The sequence below is a fragment of the Neophocaena asiaeorientalis genome, unplaced genomic scaffold (genome assembly GCF_003031525.2).
Source record: "Neophocaena asiaeorientalis asiaeorientalis breed wild unplaced genomic scaffold, Neophocaena_asiaeorientalis_V1.1 scaffold251, whole genome shotgun sequence".
NCBI classification, from domain to species: Eukaryota; Metazoa; Chordata; class Mammalia; order Artiodactyla; family Phocoenidae; genus Neophocaena; species Neophocaena asiaeorientalis.
In genome coordinates this window covers 10,054,921-10,081,864 of record NW_020173377.1, presented here as the reverse complement: position 1 = coordinate 10,081,864, position 26,944 = coordinate 10,054,921, and the positions used below count along the sequence as shown (strand labels likewise).

General features: G+C 41.0%; 1 protein-coding gene across 1 annotated transcript in view; it reads left to right on the top strand.

Annotated features, from left to right (window-relative positions):
• Nucleotides 1-26,944, top strand: part of CADPS (calcium dependent secretion activator) — a gene marked incomplete at its 5' end in the record, with an annotated part of 468,533 nt that overhangs the window by 310,007 nt on the left and 131,582 nt on the right. Inside the window, 3 exons of the mRNA XM_024746317.1 lie at nucleotides 10,754-10,890; nucleotides 14,565-14,752; nucleotides 16,843-17,001. Coding sequence (XP_024602085.1) covers nucleotides 10,754-10,890; nucleotides 14,565-14,752; nucleotides 16,843-17,001 — 484 coding nt within the window. The remainder of the gene's footprint in view (nucleotides 1-10,753; nucleotides 10,891-14,564; nucleotides 14,753-16,842; nucleotides 17,002-26,944) is intronic.

The following is a 26,944-nucleotide window of genomic DNA, read 5'->3' as shown; positions in this document are numbered from 1 at the left end:
TTCCCTCCGTGGGTAGGATCCATTTAGCTGTGCAATTAGAATCTAGTCAAAAAAAAAAAAAAAAAAGAATCTAGTCATTAGGCAATCAGCTACAAGATTCAGCTGAGTACATGCAAGCCTGAGGTATGTCACTATTCTAGTCGACAGAGGGAACTTTTATTAAATGGAGCCTCCAGAGAAAAATTCTAAGGGTTCGAATTTGTGAGGTGGGGTAAGTAATGTCATTCCTAGAGAGCATGTGAGGTAGGCTGAGAGATGAGTGAGAAGGTCAGGTAATTCATGCATCTGGGATTTATCAGTACCTGGTGGCAGAACCACCCTGTTCCTTATTGTTCCCTTAATCACTGCCCAGGAACAGAGGTTCTCTAGAGAGTATGAGGACTACCTTCCTTCTTACCAGCTTCTGTAAGAAGGAAGCCACCACTTTCAGCCATGCAGATTGTGCCCTGCAGGAGACACTTCTCCCATAGACAGAAATGCGAATGGTGCCTCCTGAGTTGTGCAGTGCCCATTCTGCACAGCTGTACACCATGACCCTGCAGTCAATGACAATCTTTACGCGGAGCTTCAACCCACTAGTGTTAAACCTAATAATCCCATAGTTCCTTTACTACCCCTGAGACAGAGCCTCAACTGCTCCAGATTCTATCTAATGCTAGTTTAGGCACTTAATAAAAACTGCAGCCAGAGTACCCGAAAGTGAGGCTGTGTTCCCATACTTTAGAAACCAGCATCGGAATCCGGTCAGGGTTTAACCAAACCAACCTTCTGTATCTGATCGTTTACAGTTAGGGGTATTTAAAACCCATGAGAAAGATTCAAACAGGAGCCAAGAATTTTACATTGTGTGGTAATGCACTGAGTAGTTGTGCAAAACAACGAGAAATGGCTGAGGGTAGGGGATAGATCATAATTTTTAGTGGAGTCTGCCACAGAATCGTGGTTACATAACAGTTACTTCAAAGCTGCATTTAAACTGGTAAATTCAAACCCTCACTGTTAAATAGATCAGGCTTTATATTAAGTCAGTCAGACTTACGATGTTTATTCAGACTTAACGTAACCAACTCATCCAGATTTGCCCAAGTCTTGCCTGGTTTTAGCCATTAAAGTCCTCTGTCCCAGAAGCCCTTTAGTCCTGAGCAAACTGGGATAGTTTGGTCACCTGGTACTACAAAGTGAGATAACAGAAAAATGAGAAACAATTACAACATAGTAGTAAAGTAGCAAACTTTGATCCTTCACTGACACTTGGTTCTCAGTCTATACCTCGATTTATTTTGTCACATCACAAACGTTAAGTCAATCACAGACCCTCTAACAAAGGGAGTGAAAACAATCAAGTATTGCATTTTAAAAAGATCTCCCTGACTTCCAAAAGGTAAGGGTCATTGTTAAATACTTAATTCTGTACACATCTCATCAAATCCCTGTTTTTGAATATTTGCTCAAAGTATTTGCTGTTCTTGCAAGTGAATGATTTTTAAGGACAACTTTTCTATGAGTTAACTTTGTAATCACTTTGTTAATATTTACATGGCAAAGGGAAGCTACAGAGAAATGGGATAGGTTTTTTGGATAGAGAAAAATAAACACTCCAGTCTTGTCATGTCGCTGTCTGCTCAAGGGAAACTTGAGAATGGAATATTTTACAGTTTGGGATACTTGAGCGTAATTGTGAGTTTATTTGGGTCTTTCTAAATTCAGTTTAACAGACTTCTGGGTGCAGATTTTATTTTTTTTCAATTTCGAAAGCTTGATTTCAAACTGAAAAGACACGTCTAAGAGTGGAGTGGAGTATTTGTATGGAATCGGAAAAACTGAAAGAAAAATAGATCCTGCTATTCATTAGTCTGTATGTGACTCTACAATGACTTTGGGAGGGCTCCACCAAACTTGTAAACCTTTTTGTTCTTTTGTGGTTTTTTTGATGTGTGTTGCTGTTGATTTAATTTCTCTCTCTCTCTCTCTCTTTTTTTTTTTTTTTTTTTTTGGTTAAAACTTGAAAAAATTAAGTCAGTGCCTAGCTATACAACTTTTTAAAACAAATACTTGCAATTTTCCAGTGTTTTAAGGCCAATGTTGCTTACCTTGGAAATGACGTCCAAATCACTGAGTTGAGTGTTGCCACGATTTATTCTGCCAAGTGGCCTCTCATTGAAACACCCAATCCCTGTGCAATGTGTTAGAGGAACAGTGGAAAATCAGTACCTCCGTTCTCAAGAGTGCAGGGGGAGGGGGTATTTTAAGCTTTGCTCTTTGGTCAATGATTGATATATCACTTGCAATGAGTCTCATACTGATGTCTGTTTCTCAACTGATAAGTGTTAATCACATCATAGATCCCTAAAGTTGGATGTCTTTGAGAATGGTTCTAATTTTGCTACCACCTGAAGAGTCTTCAACAGTTAGGGGGATCTTGGTTACTGTTGGTGTGGGGGGGGTTGACTTTGGTTTTTCGTTTTGTTTCATTTAAGTTTTCTTGTTCAATCTTTGCTCAAACCCAAGAACTTTAGCTGCTAGGTTAGAACTCCTGTCTGCTTTCCTGAGCCTTGTTGCTAGTCTTTATGTTATTCTGGTTTGTTCCTTCTTACCCTGCTAACTTCTAGCTGGACTGAAGGGTAAGTGTTCCCCTATAGCTAGCACAGCTCAGATAATCAGACTAGATTATCTGACACCTGCAATGTGCTTCCTCCCTCTCCTCTGAAATCTTCCTCATGTCTAGACTTTGTAGTAAAACTTTTCATGTTATTTTCCTGACCGTAGGTCTGAAATGTCAGCTTCATACTGAAACTAGGATGCATGTGATGTGTGCATAATTGCCTCCTCTCCTTGGCTTTCATATTGGCATCAAATGATCCTCTGAGTAAAGCCAACCATGAACATATCCTAATTTTTTTTATTCCAAGAATATTAATGAACGTCACAACAAAATGGCAAATAATGCCTTTGTTTTGTGGAATTCACAGCTACCTGACTGCTTAATGCCTGAAAACAGATCATTTTGCACCCTGATGATGTGTTGCTATTGTTTTTCCTTTCCCATTCCAAAGGTTAGAATGGTCAGCGAACCAATGGTGTGGTAACCACGGGTACCTTAACAAATAGAACGGGGGGTGGGGTAGGAAACCCAAAGATGTTAACTGAGCAAGATTCTAAGAAATTGCAGAACACAATAAAGTAAATTCATTACTTGAACACGAAAGAATTCATTCTACCTGGCTTGAGGGTGTGCTCTAAGACCCAAGAGAGGATTAATTTTGAAAAGAGACATGTAATACATGCAACTAGCACGCACAAAAACAGGACATTAAGGACCCAATTGAATTCATGTAGCTTATTCACAGAAGCTTCAGATTCACAATCTCACAATGTCATGGAGGGTTTTGACCTCTGGTCTCAAATATCTCTCTGCTGCTCTCCCAAGAACAATGACAACAATCTTTTAGGACATCATTTGTATTTGTATTCATTTTTCTAAAAATACACCTGTAAGAGAAAAAAAGAAACTTTAAAACAGAAAAACATCGTTCTCTTCACTATTTGAGTTATTAATAAAAGAGAGTACACAGTTCCTTTGTTCATAGAGGAAAAAGCTGTCCACCAAAAATGTGTTGAGGGAAAGCTAGACATTAGAGGGAGCTAGAAAAATTGGTCAAGAGAGCAGGCAAATATGTACTTGAGTATTTTGAATGGGAACTTAGAAGTTGTAGGTCACATCATTTCTCCTGACCATTTAATAATAGTCCTTTCTTCTTTTCGTTTTTTTCTTTAATTTGCTTTCTATCCCTCCTTTCTTTCTTTTTTCTTTTCTTTTGCATAAATATACCCCTGGCTAGCAGACAGATTTTTTTTTTTTTTTTTACCACTTCAAGCAGATAATTTAACTTTCCTTTCCTTTCCATGTCCGATGAGGCATTTTTAAAAGCTTACCATAGAATGTGAACTTTGTGGGCTTTTAGGATTTTGCTATACTTTTTTTAAAGATTAAAAGAAAGGATGGATGAATAGATGAGTGAATGAATTTTGTTCTAGTGAATTTACATGTATTTGCACAACAAAGCATTGCTATCCTGGTAGACTCCCAAATAGTCGTTTGCCTCAATTCCTTCGATAGTTTTGTCTCAGATTTTTGCTGCATCTTCTTGTACTGTCAACTTGCAGTTGCTACATTGCAGGAATGCAACATCAGAGAATGAATTCAATATTAATTTGCGTGACCCCAGACCACACTGTGTATCACTTTCCTTCTCACTCTAAAGTAAATGACTTTTTAAAAGGATAGTCTCTCACAATCAGGGCCAAAATTTTCCAAATACCATGTTAGGATGTCAACAGATCATCTTAAATGAAGGGTCACTTCATCGTTAACAGCTTCAAACACATTTAACATACTCTTCACTAATCAGCTGAGTATTTTCATGACCTATAGTGATTTATAGGAAGATACATTATTAATTAGTCAACTATAGAAAATTTGTGTTTGCTCTTATTGCAGGGACATAAAAATATTATCAAGTACTGTGTAAATTAATTGAAAATGTAGTAACTACAGCAGGGAAAATTACAAATCATTTATTGGTTTTGAGATCATTGACAAAAAATTCTGTTATGATTTTTACTCAAAGCGTTTGTCTTATGAAGAATTATAAAAATGAACATTGAAATAAATACCACATGTTTATCCCCTTGGGTGTATTGCCAGAGATTTCTGCAAAATGCAGTGTGGACCTTGATAGCTTCGGAAGAAGCCATCCTCTCTTGGCCATGAAAGTTAGCTCGATTGAGTCAAAGGGACCATGAAGGAATTAAGTTGTTTCTCACGGGCAGCAGGCAGGGGAGGACCAGTCTTTTGCTTGCTGTGCAGAGCTCAGGCAGGGCACAACATCCCCTGGTCACTTGATCATGCCAAGAAAAACTCTTCTAGAAAAATCCGTAAACAGTCAGCTGCCATCAATCATTGTCGTTTCTTTATTTCATGTCTTCTGATGAGGTTGACTACTGTCATTGTTCGTTATTGTCCAAACCATACATTCACCCTTGTACTGTCAAGCAGATATGACAAGCACACATTTTCCATATAGGAAGGATACAAAGTCACCTTTTGATTTGCAGTTCGAGTTCACAGTGACTTTATAGTTCCATGAGCTATTCTCTTGCCTCTAGCATCCATCAGGAATAACAACAGCCATAACTGTGCTCTGAATTTCAGTGATAAAGCAGCTACCCCTAGTTTATTATGAAAGGGATTCATTAGAGGAAGGAGCCTCCCTCAGACAATTTGTTAACAACACAATCATAGTTATTTTCAACAGCAGAATTTTTTCCCTAGCCTATAAAAAGTTCTAACAGGTAATACTACAAAATAAAAAGATTTGACCTTTTGTATTCATTCCCCGAGCTGTTGGGATAATAGAAAAATCTCAACAAAATGAAAATTGGAAAGCTATATTATCCCCCTCCCACCCAAGAAAATTCCATTTGGTAGACCTTATTGCAAAGCTATCTAAATTTCTTTCTATCGGAAAAAAGATCTCACAAATATGCTTGCTATTAAGGCGAGATCGTGAAAAAATATGATATATTCTTTCCCATTGTGAAGGAGAAAAAGAAAAAGGATATCAAACATGAAATGAACCCAAACATCACAGACAAAATAAACGATAGGATGGTCAATTAGGAACATCACTTGAAATTTAAGTAGATTAAATGAGAGTATAAAACCCACATAATCGTATCACTTTAGGAACCATTGTTTTCCCAACATTCCTTAAATGCCAAACCAAAATTGTTTCTGAGCAAACTTGGGGTAAAAATTTTAATTAGTTTCCTCTTGAAAGCATACTTGCCTTCCCTAAGTTTGCATGTCCATCAGCCCGCTTCTGTGTCATGGATACCCATTGATAGTTCTTTTAAGTTTATAAATGTAGTTTAGGTACCAATATCAGCTTTATTCATCTAAGTTTAGTCTGAAGTCAGTCTCCTATGCCCATGCTGTAAAGGACTCCAAAATCTTTATGCAATTACAGCCCAGAAGTGAAACAAGAAGCATTGTTTGGAAGATGTGTTGAATTATGCCCTAGCTCCAGAGCCTATGAAATTACATAGCCCATTTTCAATACATTTGAAGCCCTTACAAACTAAGCAGGACTGAGCAACTATTCAGCCAGGTCTGAAAAAGGTAAAGATTGAAGTAAATTCTTAAAATGCAGTCGATCCTTGATTTCTTAAATAATAAAAAAAAAAGTACGTATATTAATGAAAAAGAACATTGGTATGTGTCTCCCAAAGCAAGAGATAATCCAAACATCATTAGAGTTTTAAGCTTCTACTTTACCCTCCTAATTCTATTTCGCTCAGCCTAGTATTTAAATTCATTTGCATTCCCTTGACACATGCCAAACATTGGCAAGGGAATTGATCCCAGGGTGTCCTGAATCCAGGAATTGACTTTCTCATCCTTTTGCTCTGGGCTGTTTTCCCCTTGCTAATGTCAACATTGGAGTTTTCTTTTTCTCTCATCAACCAATTCCAATTGTTTGCACAGGGCAAAATGCGATTGCAAGGAGGATTTAGTTTTTAATGTTCAGCACTGTAGAAGAACAGACTGGGACCGTGCAAGGATGACTAGGTGGTGTTGCTTGAGAAGCACCCACAAGTTCTTTGAAACAGAATTTGGAACAGCTGGACCACTGCAGTGTTTTATTTTAAAATAGATAACATATGTAATGCATATGGTCCTAGACATGTATGGAGACACAGGCAGACAATCTGAATGGTATCCAAAGACACCTGCACCTAGAATTCTGTTTCCTTTTATAAGATTTTTTTCCCCCTAAGAACACATGTTCCCACTTTGGGATTTGCAAGATGCCATCTGAATCCCCATGTGTGTGACTCCTTTAATAAAGTCGATGGGAAGTTTCCTGGGATGCAAATGTCAGAGTAAGTCAGTTAATAAACACCTTCTAAGGACCTGGCTCCTCTGGTAGCTGCCAGGGGAAGTAACAGATCAGAAACTTACCCCTCAAGGAACATTTCATCTACCAGGGGATTTAAGTGTGTGTTCTGACCATGGAGAAATTGGAACATCACCCAGCAAAAACAGAGACAGAGAGTAGGAGCTGGTTATACAGGGGCAGAGGAGAAGCATAAAGCAGAGAGCTTGGAAAGGACTCCCAGCTTCCTAGAAACAATATGGTTTAAGAAGCAGCCTATAACTAACAATATAGGTTAATAGCGATCAATGTAGTGAAAGCCTCGGTCTCTAAGAATATTAAACAAACTGGCTTTGGGGGCACTAAGAAGCCTGCCCGTTCACTCATGGCTAAGGTTTTTGAGCACTTAGTATACACCAGGCATGTAGGTGCTTTACAAGTTCTGCTTATCAGATCCTGTCAACAGTCCTCTCTGAGGGTAGACTCAGACACCATTCTCAACTTACAAATGAGGAAAACGAGACTCAGAAACACTAATCAACTTCCTCACATTGCATACCCTGTAACGGCAGAGCTGGCCTCAAATTCAGGCTTCGTGACCCTCTAAGCCCACCCACTTAATCACCTGCTATCCTAGCTCAGATAAACTATGCCTGTGGAATTTAGTGTATCAACATTTCCTAAAATCAAGAAATAGAAAATACTTGTTTCGAGAGCACGTTTATTTATCTCAGTGAGATAAATTCATTATTTTAACGCATACGTTTCGAGTGCCTGCTGTGTACCAGGTACTGTTCTAGGTGCTGTGGGAACACAGCAGAGAACAAAAATTTCAAAATCCCTGCTTGGAGGGAGCATCAAAATCACACCCCTTCCTTGGACACCTTAAAAAAGCATTCCTGGCCTACTGCTCCTCTTATTTTTTTTTTTTTTTTCCGTCTGAATGTAATAAGCTCAATGAAACTCTCAGAAATTTCATGGGAGCCAGCCACCGTGTTAAGCACTCTTGAGTCGTTGGAACCATTAAGATAATGAGCCTGATTCTGAGTAAATGATGATTTTGTGTAAGCAGAATCCAAGGGCTGCTCGTTTTACTTGCTGGAAATTCCCACTGCATTAAGCTCCATCCCATGGAAGGTGTAAAGGGACCTTAAGGATGATGAAATGACAGCGGCAGCAGAAAGGGCACTAAAAGTTCGGCGCATTTGACACACGAGGAAACTGAGACTCAGACAGATCAACACTTCAGCCAGTATCCCACACCTATTTAAAAGCGGAGCTCCCAGGAGCACCCAGACCTCCTTAAATCAGTCCCAGGCTCAGTCACCCCCATGTGAACTGACAGAGAGGAAAGAAGGAAGAAGGGAAAAAGGAATTTTTATGTTGATAGGGTTACTTTCGGAAAAGGAAAACAGGCGGATTTTAAGCATATTTTAAAACCTGCTTTAAAATGTAAGTAAAAATGAAAGTTGTTCTTTAGATGGAGTCTAAGCCAAGAATTAGCGTGATGATGGATGGGGGAGGCGGGAGGGGGTAGGTCTGTATCCAGGTCTCCACGGAGGAGGCAAGCTCTCTTTCCAGATCCATTTCCTGAGTGGGCAGCCATGCAAAATAGTTCATCACAGAGTTTTCAAGAGGTTCAGCAAATAGAGGAAGAGACTTCAGACGTGGGGCGTATTTTTAACAGCTACAAAAGAGCCCCCTTCTCTCTGGCTAAATGACTGTTTGCACCATCATAATTGAAGAGCACTAAAATAGCAGAGGCAAACTGGCCAAGTAAAGGGCCCGACCGATTTGTCAGCCTGCAGCCTCTTCTGAGAAACCTGAGAGCAAGAAGCTGATGCTAGCCAAATTGCCTCATCTATCTGCTAGAATTGGGAGGCACGGAGTGAGTGAGGCTTTTTATGAGCAATGGGTGTACCCCACTGTTCGTTTCTCCGGGGAGTGACGGGATGGGGGCGAGAGGGCAGAATTGTCCTAAGGGACGGAGCAGTATCACCTGGATTACAGGAGTGCCATCCTGCAGGGGGACAACTAAAGTTGGAGCAGGTTTAAGGCACTTGCTTTGAGCCAGACACACACACACACACACACACACACACACATCCTAGAAGCAGCTAGCTTTCTCCCCTGTACCAACTTCCTGGCCACCTCTCTTTCTAGCCATCCTGAGTCAAAGGAGAAATACAGCTTGGAGACCAAATTACCAAACAAAAGAATCCTCCTAGATAAAGCACCTAAACTCAAATTGAAAGCACTTTCCTGAAGACAAATCTGAGGCAATTAACCCAGCAAAGAGGATTCTTTCAGATTCTCTACTATAATTCCTGCTCATGTGATATCCCTTCCAGAATTTTGTGTTTTATCCTATTAGTAGAGCGATTTGGCTATTAAAACAGACATCCTTCAACTTGCCTTCTGGTAACCGTTGCTTCTGTGTGTCTTGGGCATAAACAACACATCCTGTTCAAACACTGACCACTTGCTGCTTCTGTGAAAGGTGACTGAAGATTTAAAACCCAACAAAAAGAGGGCATACATCTGACATACCATGCATTTAGGTTGGAAGGATACACAAAATTAATAACGTGAGGAGAAATCATCATCGTAATAGCACACTGCAACTATAACCCCCGTTTTCAGCCATCCCCCAAGCAGGGAGGAAAAAAAAACTGCCTGGGATGAAGGCCACTTTCGAAAATATTATTCAAATACCCTCTCAAGTCAGAAATCCGTTTTCCCATGTCCTGACAGCATCACTGGTCCCTGGCAGGTGCCCGTATTCCAGTAGAATGTTGCACGCAAGGGGATGAATAAACTCTTGCTTGATTTAAGATTCTTTTTCTTCACAGCATTTCAGGACAATGAGTAAATATGAGACAGAGTGAGCCGATTCCCTTAATGTCTAGGACCTTCATTCCTTCCTCTTTGGGATTTGCTTGGTCTCACTCGAGTCGGATTCTCTTGAGTTATTTTGCCGATTGAATATAGACTATTTTAGTTACACATATTGAGATTAATTAGTTAGCCCTTAGGAGGTTTTGCCTACAGCCTTCACCCTGTAAGGAAAAGTGTGAATACATTGAGACTATTAATTCACAATAAGTGGCAGATCATAGCTCTTGCTGAGTAAATTTGTTTGTCTTTCATAAGCTTCGCTAACTGAGTAAGCACACTATAAGGCAATGTCCTTGGCTATCACAAACTAAATTCCCGTTGAACTTATTCTCCAGGTTTCAATGAAAATCTTTTGTTATTATTTTGTTTTAATTTTGGAGGATGGGGACCCAAACCTTTTGTGCAACCAAATCGGCCACGGGGATTTGGAAGGGGAGGATAAAAATATTGTCACTTTGCTGAAAAATCAGCATAACCCTTTTTTCCAGATAATCCCAATAATTGTAGAGAAATTGCTCTAGATATAACCACTGGAATGGCAGAATCTATTAACCTAAAAGCTAAATAGGCTTTTATAAGCAAAGATCCGATCTGCTTTCAGTGTTTGGTGAAACGCAGGCGAAGTTACGGTCGAGTGCTTAGTTTTTCAAGAACAACATAAATGCACTGGAGTTGTGATCATTTGATAAACATGTTGATGCCAATATATTTTTGCCGAAATGCAATAAACTCACCAGTAAGTGATGCAAGTTGACAATGGGAGGTATAAAAAGAATATCTTGGGGATGTTGGTGGGAGGTAACGGGGAAACAGCTAGCGTTTGTAATGCCTAGTGAATTCCTGTGTATTTGAAATGTCAAAGAAAATGTGATGTGTTTCTCTAAATTGTGTCTCTCTCTACATGTATAAATGAACAGACGCAGATAGAGCTCAAAAACATGGCATGGATGAATTTATCTCTTCCAACCCCTGTAACTTTGACCACGCTTCCCTCTTTGAGATGGTGCAACGTCTTACTTTGGATCACAGACTTAATGATTCCTATTCTTGCCTGGCAAGTATATTCTTTGGTATACAGCAATTGAAACGTGATAACATTTCAAAAAATAAAATATTTTTCTACCTTTATGTCAGAAGCTCTTTTCTCCGTTGTGGAGCCCCTTTAACAATTATAAATGTGTTCTTGATTTCCTGTGTTGAGATAGTTTTAGTTACCAAAGAAAGAAGACAGAGCGGGAGGAAGTTATCAGTAGAGACGGATCCAATTCCCCAGCCTCCCTATCTGAGCTTCCCCCTTTTCAGCTGCTACATGAGAAATATTCTCAAGAGGGTAATTGAGTTTGGCACCTGCTTATGGAGAACTTGTAAAAATTGCCTCGGTTTCTTAGACATTAAGATTCCCCTCGCACCCCACCCCACGTAGTAAGACCCTGTGCTCCTGTCTCAGAAATGAATGGGTCCTTTTTATTTATTTTTTTAAAGATCAAAATGATTTGTAAATCAAGTTCACTTCCCTTTTCATAAGGTAAATGGGCTTGGGTTTGTTTGTTTGAGTGGCTTTCTTCTTTCTACATAGTATTTGAAGCGTTTTTCACCCTTTGGGGGAATTTTCGTGTGGTGCTTTAGACGTTTGGAAGTCCCGCTCTCCAGCAAGAGCATGAACATTTCTTGAGATCCTATTTTAAGCCTAGATTTAAATCCATTTAAGTTTAAGGGACCTCTATCACGTGTTTATTAGATTTATGAAGATAGATTTGAGGTTATACCATCAAATTCAAAAGCCTAAAAGAGACCCAATTTATTTCCTTCTGTAAACCAGAAATTGTTACTTCATTGCTTAAAGATAAAGGCTATTAATCCCACATTATAGATGGGAAAGGTGAGGGGAAAGGATGAAATGGCTTTACACAGAGGAAAAGCCTCATCCCTGACTCCACATACTAAGGTTCATATATCTGTATATTATTAAATTTAACATATTATTGATATTAACATAAATATAATGAAAATCTGGGTTTTTTGTCTAAATGGTATGGCTATACCCTAAATCTGTCCTAATTTTTCTGTTTTAAATTCCTTTTCTTGTTTTGTGCCAGGATCCAAAATATTTAAAATGGTAGATAAAGTAGTCTAAAAAACAGAAGCGGGATTATGTGGAATAATTTATTAATCTTCGTCTCACAAAAGATTCATTGATTATCTCAGGTTTAGAATCACTTCATCAGAAGTCTGAACTTTGCCAAATTGGAAAGGAATACATCATTTTGACTTAAAAAAAAAAAGAAAAGCTTACCTTGCATTGCAAGGCAGTTTTTCTCAAATGTATTTCCTACGATTATGTAATTATTCGTGTAATTATAAATTGCATTCGTGAAACTTGTAAGAATATGCCTCTGAACTTAAATAATGTCTTTTTATGTACAATTCCTAGTCTCCTGAGGAATTTTTTGAGGAGTCTTACTTTCAAGACTTTTTTCAAATCCTAATTTCTTAAAACGATTTTCTTTTTCACTAAAAAATTCATCACTAAGGAGTGAGTGCCCTCTAGAAAAAATTAAACCAGAAATGAAATTTTGAAGCTCGCTCCCTGTGAATCATATATAGGCCTAAAAATCCAAAATTAATTATGAATATCATAAAACAGTTTCCTTTCCCGTTTGTGTACCTGTATCTATTAATCATCATCCCCAAATTTCAGAAAATAACAGCCATTAAAAAGACCTTATCTCCTGCCTCTATATATTCCATTTTCTCATTATTACAATCTTTTTTTTCAGTTAGTTTTGGAGACCGACCAGCAGGAATACATAAATTTTTCTGTGTCTTCGACTGAGTTCCTAATTGATATTTCTTCAACTCTTTTCAAAGCAGCTATTTTGGCATCTACAAAAGACTTGGTGTCATCTGAGTCGTAGAAAATATATTTTAATCTTTCACAGCAGTGTTGTTTCTAAGATTTAGCATTTGGGGTAGCAGATGGAGTGGCAAAGAAGTTGCCTATAGGGGCAGCCCACTGCCTCGACTACTCTCCCGCCCTCTGCAGTAACTTATCATTTGAAATAGGAAAGATGCCGTCTTTCGTTGGATGCATTGCTGAGCTGCATGTTGTCTATAGAAGTTTCCCCGGATCACTAATACCAGAGGAGAGTGTTGGCAGGGGCCTCCCTCGCTACAATTCCTTGGCCTTTACCTGCCACCTGGTCACTTTCTCCTTTTGCCTTTTCTCTCCCAAGACGGAGCCATATTCAAAAGATGACTCAGAGAAGACCCTCAAAGTAAAATTAAATTTATATTTAAGACAATCCTAAATTCTCTGCTTACAATGTATCACCTCAGTTGGTTTCTTTCTTGCTTCAGAAAGGTACCCATACTGAAACAAGTGATTGGATTTCAGGCTTGTTCCAAGGGTGCCTCTGAGTGTCAAGTCGCTTAGCCTGTCTGATCAGCTCCTAAGTGCACGATAGAGGCAGTAGTTTCTACCCCATCATGCCTACCAATCTGCTCTGGATCGGAGATTCCATCCGGGTTCTCTTTCAGAGCAGAGTTTTGTGTGGTCCTGCAGCAAGCAAATACATGATAAGAAGACAAATAACCGCCAGGGAAAGAATAAGGCAAAACGCTCAGCCAGGGCACAGGAAGCTCCTCTCAGTTTAATTGAATCCTATGTGATTCACAACTTGAAAACTTAGTCATGTTGTTCTCTTTGGAAAGTTCCGTTATTATCTTCATTTTTAAATCTAAAAAACTTCTTTCTTCCAAAGTGAAAGGATTTATGAAGTCCTAGCATGTATGTAGACCAATCCTAGTATTTATTAATGCTCCAGAGTATTAAAAACAAAACAAACAAAAAAAAAACACCCAGAAGACTTGGAGTAAGACAGAGCTGGGTGTGCAAGAGGGAGGGGATATGGAGATATATGTATACATATAGCGGATTCACTTCGTTATACAGCAGAAACTAACACAACATTGTAAAGCAATTATACTCCAGTAAAGATGTTAAAAAAAGAAAGTGAAATAAGAATCCAATAGTATCATACTCTACGTACTATTTTACAATAATTTATTGCATTGTGACCATATTTCCATGTTAATAGGTATATTCTGTAATATTAAAAAGAAGAAAGACAGAGCTGGGTTTGAGTCCTGCCTGTTTTGTGTTGTTTGTGAGCTCTTATTTCCATTTCCTCATCTGTGAAATGGAGATAAACCTGCTCTGTCTGCTTCTCAAGGCTGTTACGGGGCTCAACTGAAAGTTCTTTGTCAAGGGTAAGGCACTGCACCAATTTAAGGCATTCATGTTATTATTTCCTCTTATCAGTAACCAAGACTGCCCTACCCACACTCCAACACTCTTTTAAGGTGTACGCTTCAGTGTTAAAGCAGTGGGTGAGCCTCTCTTTCTGGAATCATGCCCTCTGCTAATCCAGATGCCATCACTTACTAGCTGCAGGATGCTGGGGAAACTCTGTGTCCTCCCTTGAGCTCCAATTTCCCGACCATCAAACAGGGATAGCAGCACCTGGCTGATAGGACTGTCATGAGGACTAAACCAGATAGCACACACCGCGTTGGGCACAGTGGCTGGTACTTAATAAGCAATCAGCAAGTGTTAGCTCTGTGGCTATTGTTAACCCCCTTCTCCAGTCATCCCCAACTCTAGCAGCTCTCCCCCAGAAAAACCCAACCTATATTTAAAAGAAAGTCTCTCCTTTATTCTCCAAACAGGGCTGGTTCAGTCCTGGCCAGGTGTTTGTACTAGACGAGTATTGCGCCCGAAATGGAGTCCGAGGGTGTCACCGACATCTCTGTTACCTCAGAGATTTGCTTGAACGGGCAGAAAATGGCGCCATGATTGACCCCACCCTCCTTCACTATAGCTTTGCCTTCTGTGCATCCCACGTCCATGGGAACAGGTAAGCACATGTCCAGAGGTATTCCTTTAAAAATATTTTTTAAGGCACTGGCCATGGTTTATGACTGGTCCTGCTTTTAGGGTCATCTCTAACTCTATCCATCCGCATTCCCTCAGTAGTACAGACCAGTGGGCGTGCGCACACACACACACACGCACACGCACACACACACACACACATGCACGCACACACCAGCCACACAAACACAAAAAACACACAGGTCTGAATTTCTTCTCCTTTCAAGAGACTTAACAGAAATGGCAAACAGGACTTCTAGAGTGGTCTCTGAAATTAGAACAATCTAGGCTCAAGTCATGACTGCTCCATTTGCTCTCCATGACCCTGGATGGTAATTAAACCCTCTCTGCCACTGTTTTCTCATCTGTAAAACAGGGATGATAGTGTCCTCATGGGGTTGTCAAGAGGATGCAAGTGGATATAAAGGGTTCAGCACAATGCCTGGGACATGGCAAGGGCTAAATAAGTATTTGCCTTTGTTGTTGCTATCATTCATTCCATAAATATTCAATGATTACTTGTTGAGGGTCAGGTACTCTGCTATACCTTCAGCGTGCACGGTGAGCAAAAACCAGACACCAAATGAGGGCAGAGTTATATAGAGATTGGTTCTCTGAGAAGAAGGAATAAAACTCCATGGCAGCAGTTAATAAAGGAACACAACTCAGATGGGGTGGCAGGATGGCAGGAAGAACCTCCTCGAGGAATCGTTGCTTGGGCTGAGTGCTGAAGTAGGAGTTGAGTGGTTCCAGGCAAAAGGAGCAGCATAAACAAATGCTCTGCATAGGCAAAGCAAGAGCTGAAACAAGCTAGGTGAAGCTGGAAAGCGCAGAAAATCACGACGCTTAGAGTTTAACCGCAGAGCTGGGAAGAGCTTCAGAGATCACAGTGTGATCAACCCCCTCAGTTTATAGGTTTTATAGACAAGACCAGAACATCAGTTCCAACTCCATACTAAGTACTTTCTTTCTTTAGACATTGCCCAGCTCCTGGAGGAAAAGTTCCGTGTTCTGAATAACGCAAGGCAGCAAATAATTTAAGAACATTACCATTTGGCCGTGAAGACATGGAATAAGTTTCCACACTGCCACAGCCAGTTTACTATCCCAGTGTATGTAGCCTCACATTACTATAAAGACAAGCCCTACATTACCCCGGACACCTCAACCAATAGCCAGGGAAGGCACACCCAAGGAAAACTAGGTATCTTCAGAAACCCAGCCTGTGATGAACAAGTTGCTGCTCTGCGGAAATTCATACGTGGGAGCATCCAGAGTTGACTGCATTTTCTTTTAAATCAGAACTGTATCAGTCGTCTTCATCTTTGCACGCTCTACAACTCTGAAGTGTCTGTTGGGTTAGTTCTGTGCTCTTCCTCTCTCTAGCACTGGTAGATTTTATGAGATGCAACGTCAACATTCAGAGCTGGATAACAATAGCATTGTAGGTTTGAATATTTAACAGGCAACAAGGTTTTCCTCACCTCCCATTGTTATAAGGTTTGCTAGCCCAGCACATGACCTTTCATTTGCATAAAAGATATTCATGAAAACTCTCATACCTGGGGACTGTCTCTGCATAATTCAGCTTTTTATAAATATACACTTTGATGACTATCTGTTACAGCCTCTTGGACTGAGTTCTTGAAAGAGAGAGAGAGAAGTTGCATTATATTCTCTGGGTTGTCACACTGTATTCTACATATGTTACTGAATAAGGAAGTGTTATAAAATAATGAAGTGTTTTTGTAAACTCCCTGGTAAACATCATCATGAATTATGATACACATTGTCTGGATTTCATATTGTAAGACTGCCACTTGATTCACAGTTAGGTTTATACATCTTGTCATGGAAACAGTTTTGGATTTCTTATTTTCAGTTCTGATTTTCCGTATGCAAGTTTGCATCTTTTTTTTTTTTGCTTATTATTTTAGTTTGAATGCATTTGCTCTTGCTCTTTGATGCATCCTTCTTTTTCTTTCTTCTGTTTGTGCATGTATGTGTGGTCTTGATTCTCCCATGGCTGGCCACACTCTCTGCATGCCCCATGCGACCACCCCTTCTCCAAAGTCAACAAATGCATGCGTACCTTAGTGGGCTGACACCAAATACAGACCCTGAAGGGAGCAAAACTCCCTCCCCGTCTGAACCAGAGGCTAAAAAAGATACCAGAAAGGAATCCAAAAAAAGAAAAAATCCCAAAACCCAGGCAAATCCAGAGCCCAAAAGGTAAGAAGTTATGTGTGTATTGGCTTGTGTTTTGCGATGTCTGTGACCTTCTCTACCCACCCCCCATCTATGCTGCAGCCTCCACCTTAGCAAACCCCAAGCTTTGTGTATTCCTGAAGTCTCTGTTCAAACGTGCACTTTTTAAAAAAATCCTAGCAATGGACAAAAATACCGTGTATTAGGAATGAATTTGAGTCAGGTATTTAGGGACACTTAAAACATGTTTGCATTGAAAACAAAACAACTAACTGAGCAGTATGTAAACAGAATCTATGAGTCAGATTGCTTTTTTTAGTGGCATCTAGTTAGGGGCCTGGTACCTTACCAAGTCATTCATAATAAGCAACCCATGTTTAATAATTTTGAAACTATGGTTAAGAAGCAAATAAAATGGGTTGGCATAAGATGGGTTTATACATTTATAGTAGGTCCATCATTTTTAGCAAACCCTCTCAGTTCTACGTTTATCTCATGAAAGAAATCCATCTTCAAATAATGGTTTATAATAAAGGCACAAAGTAATGTCTATCACTAAATTAATGACTCTTACTAGAATCGTTTATATGATGAGGTCACTTTGAAAGCACTTTTAAGTTCTAAAATTTATACTGATCCTGTCTTGTTTCCTGTGTCCTTTAGGGATGCTCTCTTTGTGAATTGGTAAAATGGCAAATTCGTGGCTTTTATTCCCTTTTTTATTACAGTTATCTCCAGTGTTATCCTGTGCCCTTCTTCACCTTCCCTATCTCGCCCCAAATTAACATTGACATTTTTAAAGTTTTGTTGTTGAGGTTTTGAAATGGACATTCTGACCCTGGCATTGCCAAACTACACAAAGTTCACAAGGAGGTATTCATGTTTCAGCATTAATTTATTCACTTGGATATTTCTAAGTCCTAAAATATAGACAGTTCACTTGTAGGCAGACCAAATGAAAATGCCAGTTTTCACTTCCTGGAGAATGTAGCAGGCTATCAGTCAACGTATGCAGGTCCAATAGTGAAGGTCAAAGAATGCCCCGATCCCATGCGGACACCCATCTTCTGAACTCGCAGTATACAAGGATGAAGGTGGAGTGGAGTTTTGTGTTCCCTGTGAGGGTCAGACCGCAAGGTAGAAGTAGCTTGCAGCCAGTAAAAGAGTGCGTAGAGCGTTGTAGGCGCCTGCAGGAAGCCTCTCTGGCTGCTGTCCAAGGTGCTGCTTTTGGCGTGATCGGCCCTGAAGCAGAGCAGAGAGTAAATGGCCACCCTTGTTGGAGCCTGACCTATTCCCTGTGCCGTGAAAAACTACCGAAAAGGATTGTGAGTGGCACGTTGAGGCTTGTAAGGGTCTATGTTTGCATTGCATTTTTAAAGGAAGAAGAAATCGTAATGTTAAATATCAGTTGCGTGGAATTCTACAGTTTACAAAGTGCTTTCATACATTCTATCTCATTTGCTATAACGTTTTCAGGTTAGCTGCTTTGACACCCATTTTGCAGATGATGAAACTGAATTCTGTAAATTGAGGTGGCAATCCCAGATATTCTGAGTCCAAAGCTCTTCCTCTTTGTGCTACATCAGCACTGCACATAGATTCTAAAGATCTGAGTATTAGAACCTGTTCTGCATAAATCTAGGATTATCATATCTCACTTCTATACCTCAGTTTTCTCATCTGCAAAATGAGCACATAGAGCATCTGTAATATCCCATCAACCTCTGAAATTATCTTCTGTGGGTTATAGTAACAAGTAAAATAGTCCATTGTTAGATTTCGTAAGTAACGTTGAAATAAAATAAGGATAATTGCCACCGTTTAATACGTGTTTGCTATATGCCAAGCACTGTGTGAAGTGCTATTTACATATGTTATCTCATTTTATACTTATTGCATCACTGTGAGATCTGTATTATTATTATCCTCACCTAACAGATGAGGAGTTTGAGGCTCAGATATATTCAGTCACTTGCTTCATAGCGAATACCTGTGTGGGCCTAATTCAAACATGGATATTCTGACTTTGGAGCTTGGATTTGTAACCTCTCTGCCTTACTACCTGCCCAGCATTAGCATTTGTGTATAGTGTGGGATGCAAATTCAGCCATTTGATATGATTTCAGCATTTCCAGGTGAGATCCTCTAGCAGCCATCTGAATTAGTTAAAGACTTTTCCATTTTTGTCCTAAAGATGTCCAAAATCAGTTTGGCCCACCTGGTGATTTTGACCTTGTGGAAGAAGTCAGAGTGTACCTGGAGCTTTAGACCACCTAAAAGGAGGGTCTCCTTTGAACACCAATTAACAGCCTTTTGGTACTGGGGGAAAAAACCCATTTTCCTACCTCTTTCACCAGGATGAACCCTGTTTGTGTGGAGAGGTTATCTGTTCTTTGACCCACAATAAGAAGGAACTCATGACTCATGGAAACAAATTGCCCTTTAACTGAACAAGAGAGTTCATTCCTACTGGCCTCTCACAACCAACTTTAGATTAGGTAAAAAGTAGCTTTTTACCTAATTTTCCATTTTTTACATATTCATAACTCAGCAGCCCCCCCTAGGTGAAGGCAGAGCCCGGCCCTACTGCAACTGGACATCATTAGTGATGGGTCAGGTGCTGGTGACTGGGTTTATCCCACCTTCTTTGAAAACCTGTGCCCTGTCTCTGTGAAACACTAGACCTACTTGAATCTAAACTATCTAATCCAAAGTAGACATATCTGGTCAATCAGGAAGCTGTTTGCTGTTCATAATTCCAAGCAGTGGAAGATATGGAACCATCACATGTTTGGAATCTTTTAGCATAGTGGTTCTTGACTAGGAGTGATCTCTTCCCCTGGGGACACTTGGCAATGCCTGGAGACATTTTTGATTGTCACACTGGGGCAGGGCGGTGCTGTTGTCATCTATGGGTAGAGGCCTGGTATGCTTCTAAATACCCTACAATGCACAGGGCAGCCCCCTGCAAACAAAACCCGAAACATCCAACTTCCAGGTGATGGGATGAAATTCCTCCTTTTCACTTGGATTTTGGTTTCTTTTACACAGACGTATTCTGTGTCTAAAGGCATGACACTGATTTTCAGCTTGTGCAGGGGGTGTCACACTGTGGTATGCATATAAATCACAGGGGGAGTTTGTTAAAGCGGAGAGTATGAGGACCCATCCTCAAATAATTTCATTCAGCAAGTCTTAGATGGCGTCAAGCATCTGCCCTTGTAATCAGTTCCTCCCCACGTATTTCTAAGGCATTTGGTCTGCAGATCCTACTTACGCAAGGCCTTGGTAGTCTAACTTGGCTGCATTGGAATCACTTAAAGAGCCTGAGAAATGTTGATGCCTTAGCCCCGCCTGCAGAGGTTCTGATTTAGTTAGTCTGGGATATGGCCTAAGCATCATGGTTTTAAAATCTTATATGTAGCAACATTTAAGAACCACTGACTGAGGGAACATTAGTTTGCACTAGCTCTTTAAAACTGAACCCATTTTCTCAAAGAGAGAGGGAAAGGAAAGGAAAATGTGGGTATGTTCAGCTGGTTGCACTTGGCGATCATCAGATCCACAGATGTAAATCGCTATATCTTCTAATTTTTAAATCAGCTCCTAAGGTTGCAGTACTTAATTTTCACCATAATATTTTTAGTATTCTTTCTAGATGACATTTCGATTAACATCACTTTGGTCACTGTCCCACAATGACAAGGCAGTCAAACAGCTCCGATGATTGCAAGTTGCGTCAATGTTCCTTGGATCCCTTTATTATTGGGATTGGAAATTTTTCTCATTTACATTATTATTTAACATTTCTTGAATGCCAGTGCTGTTCTTCACATATGGCCTGCGGAGAAAGTACATTGTATCAGCAATTAACAAATCCATAATGCCAACGCCCCAATCCAAAGTAAGATGCGTAGATTAATGAGTCTGTGAGCAGATGTAAGAGGGCATGAGTCCTAAAAATCTCTGAAAATGCATCCAAGGATTCTTCTGGGAGATGTATTTGGAGCCAAGGTGCCACTTGTGTGCAAAGACCATGTGATCCCTGTGGCTTAGATCTGAGTAACTGAACACTCAATTGGAGCTCACTTTTCTCCTCTGTTACTCCATCAGCTTCCTTAAGTCAGTAAGTGGTTCCATCCACCCAGTTGCCCAAGACAAAACCTTGGGAGCCATGCTTGATGTTTCCTTCCTCAGCACGTCACAAGGATTCAGTTACCGTGCCCTGTCAATGCCCTTAAATATCTCTCAAGTCCATCCACTTCTCCTTCTCTTCGATGCCACTGCCAGAATTCAGGTCTCTGTCTTCTCTCCCCTGGAGCACAGCTTTACTGACCGTGTCCTTGCCTCCAATGTGGGTCCCTCACTCCCAATCCATGTCACATAATGGTTTCCTTTATTTCTTTTTGGGGAATGCCTAGCTGGAAGTAAATGAGTCATTTTGCGTATGTATATTTTTCCTTCTTCTCCAATTTCTGCTTCCCTCCTTCCCTTCCTCCCTTTCTGTCTCTCCGTGTTACACACACATACACCCATCATGACATTATGTCTGGTGTTTTTAACTCTCCCTCCCCAAAAGAGAGAGAAAAGACTATAGCAGGGTAGTTCTCTTTTACCATCCTGTGAATACAGCAGTCTGGTAGCAGGCAGGCATGGTTGGGGGATGACAGTGACATTCACGTTCTTGGTCTCACGTTACACACTGACACAGGCATCATTGCACTTGTGGACAGGAGCACGTGGCTGGTTGGCCTCCTCTCCTGGCTCCGAGCAGGTAGTGCTGGCCTTACAGATGTCTGCGTCATGCTCTCTAAATCCTGAAGAACCAGCTTCACCTAATCAGAAGGACTTCTAAGAAGGAGAGGGAAAAAAGTCCAAACACATTTCAAGTAAAAATCTGCATCCCAAGGAAACCTTTTCTCTAGAGCTTATATTCTAACTTTTAACCCATGTGACTCTCCTCCTAAAGGAAATCTGTCCCATGACAATAGCATATTTTCCAGCTCAGACACAGAATCTTATAAAATGCGCTGCATCACCTGTCTCATTGGTGCAGTCTCTCTGGCCCGTGACAAACCATCCAAATAATGTGCATTTTCCTTCTAAAATTCCACCAGTGTGTCCTCATGCTGTGTTTATTAGATTCATTGGTGCAAAAACGTATTTTCAGATGTCACACTCTATTTAGGTAGGGTAGGTGTGATACCCAAAAGCCACACATGTCACTGCTCTGACCACTCAGAAATCTGTACATAAGGTCATTGGGTGTTCAGGGTGGAATTAAAAACCTAATTGTCTATGTTTGTCTACAAATAAAGGAACCCACCTCTTCGCTTAGTCCTCAAAAAGGGAAATCTATGTAATACAAATTTTGGAAATTGGTCCTTCTCTGGGGAAAGATATATGTACTTTCCTGCGATGCATACATTTTATACCATTTCTCTAATCATCTGTTGGGTTCTTGCTTCATTCAGAACGTGGGCAGAGCCTGAACCACTTTAACTAATGTCCTTGTGCCAATAACATCCACATTCTGTGAGACTGTTCAGAGGGAGGGACTTCTCCATCACTCCCATCCTTATAAGAGAATGAAGACACCTTCTGTTATTGTTGGGTTATAGCTACATATTTAGAAAAGCAGTAAACAAGTCAGAAAAGTCTTGACCTGTGTATTTTTGCCCTCTCCTGGCCTCTTTTTCAAACTGACTAAAGCCAACCTCAAGAAGCTTCAATGTGCATTTGTAATGTAGAAACTGCTTGTTGTTGTTCCCTATCTTACTCTTTGTGATACAAACACTTGATATATTTGTTTTAGCAGCGTGTCTAAGCCCCAGGGCATCGGGGCATAATTAGAAAAGGGCATGGGCTGGAGGGAGAGGAGGAAGAAAGGGTAAGGCTGGGCTTTCATAATGAAGCGGTGACTACAGGACGTGAGAGTCCTAATTACAATTTATAATTAACCTAGAGATTATACGTACTGTAAGGTCGGATCTTAACAAACGGCACCGCGAAACAGAGGAAAGCTTCAAGTGAGCTTCATTAGGGAGCGCTCCCGGGCGAGGTTCGCTGGTCCGAGAGCAAGGGGCCAGAGAAGTCGCTCCCGGGCGAGGGTTGGGCAAGATTTTATAGGGGAAGAAGGTAAAGGGGTGTGGTGAATCTGGGGGGGCGCAGGGTATTCCTTATTTGGTGGTCTTTTCGGGTATCCTGGGGAACCGTTAGTCCCGCCCCTCGAAAGGCGGGAAGGCTGGGCTGGGTGCAAAGTCCCCAGGTCAGTTCCTGGAACTGGGTGGTCCGGAATGTCTCCAGGTCAGTTTCTGGAACTGGGTGGTCCGGAGAGTTTCGGTCTGATGCAACCTGTGAATCTGATTGTGTTCCCCTGCCTCGGGCCGGTTGGCCTTACACATACCATCCAGAGGAGTGAGTGGGGATGTCTCCTTTTGAGATGATGATGCTTTGGTGCGGTCTTGAATGTGTAGTTATTAACCATTTGAAAGAGACAAAGGAAAATATTCCACACTAGGATCAAATGCAAAAGTATCATTCTGGAAGTTGTAAGGATTAAGAATTGCTAGAAGAAGTCAGTTTTTTTTAAAAAAGAGAAGTTAAGAAAGTGTGTTTGGTCTAAATGTTCTACTTAGGGACCATTACAAGGAACGGCTACTAAAATATTCTGTTCCACTCTGACCCTTTCAGCTCTCGTGTTTCTGGGCTGGAACATTTTTGTAGCACGTAGGATTCAGTTATCATGCTTGTTTACGGACATTTTCATGGATCTGTAATGCGGTCTGTAGGCATGCATCCATTTGGAGAGAGAGAATATATCATGTTTACGGTGCCTGCACCGGCATATGTGGACATTTGCATTTGGAGAGAAAGTATATTCCCACTTCAACTGGAGTTTTACCCTTTGTTGATAGTGATTGGAGCTTAAAGCTGGCTGTATGCAGAGAGGTGGACCAGACGCTCTTTCCTCTTTTGTTGAATTCACACATTTCTTTTTACACTGGATTCTACACTTGATCACCAAGTAGTTGCGATAGCAGAACACATCAATCATTGTATGCTTTGAATTAATTTAGTAACCTGACCTTCTTGAAAAGATATCTTACCTTCCCAACGGAGGTTTTGTGGCCCGGCTTTCAACATAATGTGGAGAACCCTGGTGGCAGGATGATTAAACGCTAGGACCCTGCGTGCTCACCTGGGTGAGTAGCAACAATTTAACGCCCCCAAAGAGGTCATTTCACTTTCACAAAACACAAGGTAGCTTGAATTCTTTGGCTCAAATGTACACACTTCATTTCAAGCATCAAAATAAAGTATTAAAAGCCTTGCGCTTAATCATATTGGATTAATCCTACAGTAGACAATTAATAAGCTCCAGCTCAGAAACATTTGGGGAAAGGGAGAAGAATTTGCACAACTAGTCCTAAAGTGTGGGCAGCCGGGTTAGGGTCATTTTAATCTGACAAAAAAAAAACCCCAAAGAACCCAGAAAGACACAACTCTGGATGTATTATTATTTGTGACATGGCTCAAGATGGGAGGCTGTGAGGAGAGTGAAGATGACAGAACTGGTGCTAACCACTGTGACAAGAACTTGAAGAGCAGCCGACATGACATCTTTCCTATCGTGCCGCCGAAAATGTCAACTTTGTGAAGGACAGTGAGAAAATGGTTTGCCGAAAACTTGAAAGGTGGATTCCGGAGATGCCTGCTGTATCAGATGCAATATGGTCTGTCTTGGCCTGAGAGGCCCACTCTGGGCTCTGATGATGGCCTGCCGGTGGGAGAGCTTCCAGTCTTTGACAGGGCTCCAAAAAATGACTGCACTTGACCTGCATATTGTCTCAAGTTTGCAGGGTCATGATATACAAAAAGTGAGTGGTTAGCCAGTGTGCAGTTAGGCGGAACCAGTGACCAGGGGCCATATTTCCTTGTGTGTGTGTTGCTAAAGCTAGGTTCAAAGGTATCAATGCTTCTACTAAAACTGGGAGCCAGAGGATGTGTGCCTTATGAACTTACATCAGTTCCACATAAGTAACAAAAACTAATGCTGGATAATCTAAATAAAAGAGAGTTTATGGGGATGATGCCAGGAGCCTCAAAAAAAAAAAAAGGGAGGGGGAAACTGGAATCAAGGCAGCAACAGAAAAGTAGGAAACAGGATCAAAGCAGTGGTCCAGTCCTTACCTGCACATTGGAATGACCTAGGGAGCTTTAACTTGACATGTGTAGGCCCTGCTACAGACCCATTGAATCAGAGCTTGGGGGTGGGACCTCTCAAAGCTCTACTGGTTCTAAGATACAGTCAGAGATTAAGAACTACCGACCTGGGAGAACAAGCTGGGCAGGGCACAGCTGCTGAGACAGCAAACCCCACCAGTTTCTTTTATCCTTACATCATTTATGTGATATAAAGGTTCCGGGAACGCGTGTCCAGTTGGCTGAGTGCAGTTCTTAGTCCGGCTAAGATGTATAATGACCCCCCCCACCCAAGGCAGGAGCTGGCCTGCAGGAAGAGTAGACTCAGCTTACACACAATGCAGCCAAGGTCATTCCTCCAAATGAAATTCGAGTGCCCTTAGGAAGTGGCAATGGACCCTAAGAAGTGCAAAACCACCAGCAGAAAATGTATCAGTCAGGATACAAGAGGGCAGAGGATTCAGGCTCCTAGACACATGTTCTGAGTAAAGACACATCTCAGCCTGGGGTTTGCTAGGTAGGAGTTTAAAAATCCAGCTTCAGCCCTCCTCTTCTCTCATTCTTTGTGATTCCTTAAGTGTTAGAAGTATTGAGAAAAGAACAAGATGCAGAGCCAGTTTTATGACAATTATAGAATCACCCCCAAATGTTTCCAAAACAGAGAAACAAAAGCATGGCTTCTGAGAGACACCAGTACAGTTCTCCTACTTATTTTGCAGCCAGCACTGCTTGGAATGGCACCTAGAAAGCAGTGCAAATGCCATTTGGGGAAGGGGTTGCTAGCTTCATAAGTGGACCATATACTTCTTAGAGAAGATCTCTGGTTCCAAGTTCACTCAATCCAAGGGAAATTGGGAACCCTGGATTCCCAATTCCAAAAATACCGTTTCATGCATTCAGCCGCCCACCAAATATTTTTTTGCTCTAAGACAGAGGTTCTCAAAGTAAGGTTCCCCGAACCAGCAGTACCAGAGAACTTGTTACAAATGCCAGTTCTCAGGTCCCACCCCAGATCTGTTGAATCAGAAACTGTGAGGTGCCCCAGCAGTCTGAGTTGTCACAAGCTTTCCAGGTGACTCTGAGGCAGGCTCAGGTGGCCACTACTCTAGGGAAAGTATTTCATTGCTTCTGTGAGAACAGTGCTCCCTACATATTGAACCAGGATTTTTCAGTTAGTAGATCCATAGAAATCTACCAAAAGCTGTACAATTAACATTGACAGATTACAGGGGTCAATGGAAGAGAAATCGATGTTTGACAGAATTTTCAATAATAACTATATGAGAAATCAAACACCCCACAAAGGATGTTTTTGCTTTTTAACTGATGGAGTGACAACCTGTGATCTTGGACAAATTATATTTTTCCTGCACATCTCTCCCTCAGTTTGTAAAAGAACACCCCCTGTTACCAGTATAATTTCAGAGCAATTCCGGCAATTACAAATAAATGTGCATTGGATGTCGAAATTGTGATGTGTTTTATCACCTGGTTTTTTTTTGGTAAACTCCGTACTATGTGTCTTACAGACTCAGATTGGTTTGTTTCATTTATTTAAAATGAAACTATTCGGGCTTCCCTGGTGGCGCAGTGGTTGAGAGTCCGCCTGCCGATGCAGGGGACGCGGGTTCGTGCCCCGGTCTGGGAAGATCCCACATGCCGCGGAGCGGCTGGGCCCGTGAGCCATGGCCGCTGAGCCTGCGCGTCCGGAGCCTGTGCTCTGCAACAGGAGAGGCCACAACAGTGAGAGGCCCGCGTATGC